Source organism: Trichomycterus rosablanca, chromosome 7 (genome assembly GCF_030014385.1).
Source record: "Trichomycterus rosablanca isolate fTriRos1 chromosome 7, fTriRos1.hap1, whole genome shotgun sequence".
In the NCBI taxonomy this organism is placed as follows: domain Eukaryota; kingdom Metazoa; phylum Chordata; class Actinopteri; order Siluriformes; family Trichomycteridae; genus Trichomycterus; species Trichomycterus rosablanca.
Window position 1 is genome coordinate 8,082,393 of NC_085994.1, and position 6,795 is coordinate 8,089,187.

Genomic DNA, 6,795 nt, shown 5'->3' on the forward strand with positions numbered 1-6,795 from the left:
TTGGCGTTTCCTCAGGGTGGTAGACTAAGTGGGATGGGAATTTGCTCTTTCTGTGAATATGTGGACAATCATCCAATCACACACATAGACTTTCATACCACAATCACACGGCCACACAGACTTTAACCGTATAGCCCATAGAGCCGTACAGCCTTAAGCCAATTAGCCACAACTGATTCAGCACAGCCAACCCATTCCCAGTGCTGAATAACACGGTCACGGTAGATCTTGACACCGCGGCCGCAAGTCTTTCTGGGTAAAGCTCCGCCCCCTTCTCGTCCACAGCAGCCGGTCGCCACAATATTTTATATAAAAAAGTGAGTAACGCAAGTAAAGTAATTTTTTTTAAGTTAGTAACTGTAATGTCATTACAAAATATTTGACTGGAATGCATTACATTGTACCGCATTACCCCCAACACTGCTAATATAGCATTGGAGTAAGGGGTATTTGGATTTTTAATACTTAAAGAAAACATCTTAAGTATTAATTTAAGATGAGACTTATAATTAGATGGTAACCAATTAAAAGGGTAGAAAATATTTACTGAAAGGCAGTATCTGACCCTTGCTAATTGTAACCAGGGGGCTTCATGTCTAGTGGAAAAAATTACAATGCAAAATGTTTTCTATCAATGTTGAAATGATCCATACATTTTCTGTAATACATAAAGAAAGACACAAAGCTTTATATTATACTGTGAACATGTTTAATAAAAGCAAAACGTCATACAAATCTAGTGAATCTAGACAATCTAGTGAATTAATTTATTAAAAGAAAAATGTAATGCAAATATGCTACACTGACAATCTAGCGAATTAATTTATTAAAAATAAAAAGTAATACAAATATGCTACATTGACAATTGATTCGAATCAGTAACCACAACATATAAATGGATTCAGATTCTTTATAAAATACTGAAGTAATTTATAGGTAAATACTCTGAAATAAAACAGTTTAATAAAAAAATAAACTGGAAATCAACAATTGAAATAAAACAGAGGAACATTAAGCTAAGAGACTCTGACTAGGATTGTTAGTCTGATTGTCAGGTTGTTGTTCTATCTCCACACTAGTCTCACACTGTCCAGCACTTTGAATCCTCTCATAGCCCCTGGTTCTCTTCCTTTTTCGCAACACTATCACTATGATTGGCACCACAACAACAATCAACCCTAGAACACCAATGACTATGCCAACTGTAACACCTTTTGCATGAGCGGAGTCATCATCAAACATCTGGGACACTCTGGCAATGTCCTCAGGCTTTGCCACCTTCCACATTTTTGTATCTTTGATTCTTACCCAAGCTTTGTCTCCTTGCGTCATCACAGCTACAGTGTTGGTGGCTAACATGCTAATCACTGGAGGTCTTGTGAATGGTGGTAATTTGACAGGGAGTAACTCACCACCAGTAAAAATACCTGACTGAACACAGTACAGTACCTGGCATCCATCGCTTATGGCAAAAAGATGTTGACTAAACTTGGGTGGGCAGCGCAATTGGCTTTTTGCAAGTGGGTTTGTAGCCTCACAGCTAAAAAAGCCTCCAAAAGGTACAGCGAACTTTGTTCCTGCCTCATAGTCACTGCTCAAACAGATCATAGTGCCACTAGACAAAAATTTTAGAGCAAAGAAATTTGCAGGACAAGATCTAGATCTGGTCAGAGGATTTTGTAAATTAGGGCCAAACAGACCCCCAAAGAGATACCCAGAAAATTCTGGGGCAACTGTATTAGTGGAACACCAATATGTCTTGACTTGTGCACTTCTAACACGATACACATTATTACACACTTGATCACAACAATTGTCCAACCATAAAAACCCGCATGAATGACATTTCGGTTGGCATTCATAGTTGTTGTATGGCCTTTCTATCACTTCAGTGCGCAACAGAGTAGGCGTGTATGGCTGCTGACAAGAATATAAACCAGTTGCTGGATTTTTCTCAGAAAGTTCCTGGCAGATTGGACCTCCATCAGAAGACAGTGGGGTGCACATTTGGTAAACACCACCAAAGCTAAGGTTGGTGTTAGGACCTTCACAAGAAGCATCATCTACATTGGCTTGGAAGTTGAAATTTTTAGAGTCTTGATTAACACACCCTGGAATGGTGTTAATATTGTAGTATCGCTCTATAGCCTGGCTCACAGACTTTGCTACTTTATTTACTGTTGGAAGTGGAAGGTCTGGAAACGTAGCTGAATTGAGGAAATAGTGCAGGGGTAGTCCACTACGGTCAATAGCTATTAGATTGTTGAGTGTGCTTTCCTGCCATTTCTGTAAAGTGATGCCATGATAAAACAAAGCTCCACCATGACTCATTGTGAGGGAGTATGTAATGCTATTCTGGTAGGCAGCTGTTTCTGATGATTGTTGTGAATCTTTACTGCCAAAATCAAATTTAACTTTGTTAAAAAAATTGATTCCAGCTGATGTTGAAACAGAAGACGAGGAGGATTGTGCGTCAGAAATGTATGACGATTTTAGATAGTCCTCCTCTACCAAAACAGCACCAGCATCCACACTAGTGATAACATGTGTGCCATAATCAAGCACCATCTTCTCAGACAGGAAGTCTGCCTGGCGAGTTTGATTGTTCTCAATAGCATCTGCGATTTCCTCTGCTTGACGGGCAAAACGTGCATCCAGGGTGAAATCAGGAAAAGCCTTTACTGTGTACAAGTGGTTGCGCACCTGCAAAAACAATCATCACAGTTATTATAATAATACAAACCTTATAATACAAACTGTTGACTTTTCTTAGCATTCATTTTAAATGTCACTGAATATTAGTAACTGTCTAAATATGATTCAGGTCTGGGGCCAAGCTTAAACACTGCACAAAAAGGGAATTCGGCATGAACCAGTATCTGACACTTAACAATTTATACTTCAAGCACTTTTGAGTTGCCAGTCCTCATACTAGAATGTTGAAGGTGGAAGGAAGCTAAAATTACAGATATACGGATATGAGGATGAAATCCTAAAACCCGGGTCCCCAAGACCCTGGAGCTGTGGCGCTCTCACACTTTTTTCTGTGTTACATGAAGACATAAAAAGGGGGAAATTTTTTTTTGTTTTAATAAAAGGTTTGTAAAATTTAAAACTGAATCTTTCAAAAACTACAAAACAGTTTTGTGCTATATGCATTTAATTAATATACTATATTGTTATGTGTTTAATATATTTAGAAGTCTTACCTGGACTCGAGCCATGACAGATTTTTCTGTTACTTGATGGGTCTTCATGCGCTGGTTTTCACTGGAAAACTTGCCATTGACCACAGAGAAGAAGGAAGCTTCCACATTGATAGAGTTTGAAGTGGAACTTTTCTGTTCAAGCCATGAGCTGATTATCTCAGAGTTCATCTCTACTTTGCTCACCTTCTGAGGAACAACAAATATCTCATCTGGAATGAGGTAAACACCGTCCTCTGTGGTCTGGCACTGCGAATAGCTCAGGTTCATCACTCGACCCATGTCCAAATTGCGCAGGTTGTCCCAACCTCCACCTGGAAGAACCTCCAGCGCTGGTATACTAAGATTTTTGCGACACTGGCGGAGTCCATTGCTTGGATGAGTGAACAGGTGTAGGTCTGCGGTTCTGGTAAAAACAATGAGAGCCCACAGACAGATTGTTTTCAAGCCCATGATGCCTAGGCCACAATGATCAGATTCTGAGCTGCACAGATATTATAACCTGTTGTTATCATGTGATGGGTGGATCTTGGAGGCTGGAAATTTTTGCTTGTCACTTTTAGTTTCACTGTAACTCTAGGCAGGCAATCTTAAAATACTTCCTCTTTGTAGCGGGTTAGAAAATTCCCCTCACGTGTAGATGTTTCACAACTTTGAAAAGATGGTTAAAGTGTGTGATAGACTAAATGTCCATGAATAAAATCAATCATGGAGTAGAGATTAACCATTGAACCATAAAAAAAACCTAAAATAGTCACATTTTTTAAACTGTTGACTTCATTGTGTGGTCTAAACATGCACTGATTTGTGCTATTAGGCGTTGCCAGTAACTGATAAGAACAGGGAAGTGAACATATAAGGCAGCCACACAGAGTTGTTATGACCTTTAATACTTTATCATAAATAGCTAGTATTTTGTTTTAGGTTTATCAAGAGTATTTTTAATGAAGAGGTACTACTAATTGTAATATATGCATAATTTAGTTTAACACTAATTTCTAATACAGATATTTTGTTCTTAAAATGTGTGTGTGCCTGTAGTTTGCAATTAAAAAAAAAAAAGAATCATCACACAGTAATATACATGTGGGGAAACATATGGTCTCCAGGTAAATCTGTTCCCCCCTGTGTTGTTAGTGTAATGGACTGATCTATAGGTTAAACTTGTTCTACATACTGTTTGTTAATTTTAAAATCACATGGATGCAGTTTGTGAAGTTTAAATGAACAAGAGAGATCACCATGAATGAAACTATTTTTGAAAGTAAATCGTAGTGCAGCTGAGATGAGTAACCTTAAATAATAACACACTGCTTATTGTCCTGTACGATATAGTTTATTTGTATCTGCACCAAAACTTTATCTTGTGCCACAAAACGAGAAGAAACAAACTAGTGTGTGAATAAGAGCATGTCCTGTATTAGGATTTATTTACAAATAAATCTGACACGTTAATTCTAGTTGTTCTGTCTTCTTTAAAGTATGTATTTAATCACAAACTACCTAACATACAACATGAAATTTAAAAAGAACATACCGCTTTAAACACATATTCCAAATAAACCGACGCTCAACGAAACGACTGAAAAAAAAGTCATGATTTTTGCACATGCGCGTTAAAGGGGAAACAGGGGGAACTGAATTCTCCGTAACACCTGTAAAAGTAAACTTACAACAGAATAGCGCAAACCAACAGTCAGTGGTGATTTTCGCAAATCATCAGTCGGTGGTTTTTTTAGAACCCAATACACAGCATTAATCACAAATATCCAGTTTCAAGCTGAAAATAATAAACATAATTTGAAGTGTGATATATTAAATAGCCTAACTCATTAATGGAATGTTTTTGTTTCGACGCTGCTGTACTGATGATCCATGACTACTGAAGGGACAGGTAGTCTAACAGAGTTATTTAAACTAACATAGTTATTTGTAATGTAAAATATAACGTAGAGAATATACATGATATATGTTAAATTGTTCAGACATTCAGAAAGATGTCAGCATGATAGCCTAATTTATTTTAACAAATGGAGACAAATAGCCTAAATCACTATCAATTTTACACCATCATAGTATAGGCAAAAAAAAAAAAAAAAAATTCAAGCATGTTATGTTATTCAGCAAAATAAGCTAACCCTTAATGAAATGTTTTTTAGCCTCAGAGCAGCAGATAAGCCAGTCTGATCCTGCTGGTGAACCGAGTAGGCATGGAGAGGCCAGGACTACAGAGACAGGTAGATAATAATGAACTAAAAAAACTATTTTATGTAACAAGTTGCACACAGAACAGATGTGATGGATAGATTCTAAATGATACCCAGTACCCAGATATTCAGAATGCTGAAAATGCATTAAAATCAGCCCAAATGAAATAGATAAACAGGAACTCTTGGAGGCCTTCATGTTAATGTACACAGAGAAGGAAATTCTCATGTCTATAGACAATCACACCGTTATTAATAAAGTTGCAGAAACCAGTGCACTGCTTAGGAGGCTTTTGATGCTGTAGGTAGCCTACTAAATATGCGAGTAGTGAAGCTACTTAAGAGAGTTTGGTGTAAACCTAACAATAGAGAACCTCTCTGTGGGGAAGACATGCAATTTTAATTTCAAATAATTTTTACAAATTTGTACAAATGTAAATACGTTTTCATCTTTATAACATTTTTTACCTTTTAAATCTTTATCTGATTTAAATTAAACATGTTTAAGTCAAGTGTTTTCTGTTAACTTACCAACATATACCTGAACTTATACCCAATAAAAAGGCATTGTAAGAGCTAGCTGCTGTTTTATTTATTCAAATTCCTCCTCCATGGAAAAAGTGGGCCGGGTTTGGGAATGAAACTCCCGGGCTGAAAAAGGGGCCCACTCCGGCCCTGAAACAACTTACAAAATGTACACTGCACTGTAAAATTTATTCAAGAAGCATCAGCTTTTAGATTTATTCAGGGTCATTTACTGCCAGATTAAGGTCCTGCAACAACATCTTAATGGGGTTCAAGTCAAGAATTTGAGAAGTGGGTGTTTTGGATCATTGTCATGTTGCACACTTTGTAGTTCTACAATTACTGACTGTAGTCTATCTGTTTCTCTGCATGCTTTGTTAGCCCCCTTTCATGCTGTTCTTCAATGGTCAGGACTCTCCCAGGACCACTACAGAGTAGGTATTACTTGGGTGGTGGGTCATTCTCAGCACTGCAGTGACACTGACATGGTGGTGGTGGTGTTAGTGTGTGTTGTGCTGGTATGAGTGGATAAGACACAGCAATGCTGATGGAGTTTTTAAACACCTCACTGTCACTGCTGGACTGAGAATATTCCACCAACCAAAAACATCCAGCCAACAGCGCCCCATGGGCAGCGTCCTGTGACCACTGATGAAGGTCTAGAAGATGACCAACTCAAACAGCAGCAATAGATGAGCGATCATCTCTGACTTTACATCTACAAGGTGGACCAACTAGGTAAGAGTGTCTAATAGAGTGGACAGTGAGTGGAAACTGTATTTAAAAACTCCAGCAGCGCTGCTGTGTCTGATCCACTCATACCAGCACAACACACTCTAACACACCACCACCATGTC

At 38.0% G+C, this 6,795-nt stretch overlaps 1 protein-coding gene across 1 annotated transcript; it reads right to left on the minus strand.

Moving 5' to 3' along the window:
- Positions 1 to 738: 738 nt before the first annotated feature.
- On the minus strand, positions 739 to 3,659 carry LOC134317988 (macrophage-expressed gene 1 protein-like). The gene is made up of 2 exons (XM_062998734.1): positions 3,210 to 3,659; positions 739 to 2,703 (listed from the first exon to the last, which is right to left on the minus strand). The coding sequence occupies exons 1-2, from the start codon at positions 3,657 to 3,659 to the stop codon at positions 1,012 to 1,014; spliced, it is 2,142 nt and encodes a 713-aa protein (XP_062854804.1). The 3' UTR covers positions 739 to 1,011.
- Between the last annotated feature and the right edge of the window lie 3,136 nt (positions 3,660 to 6,795).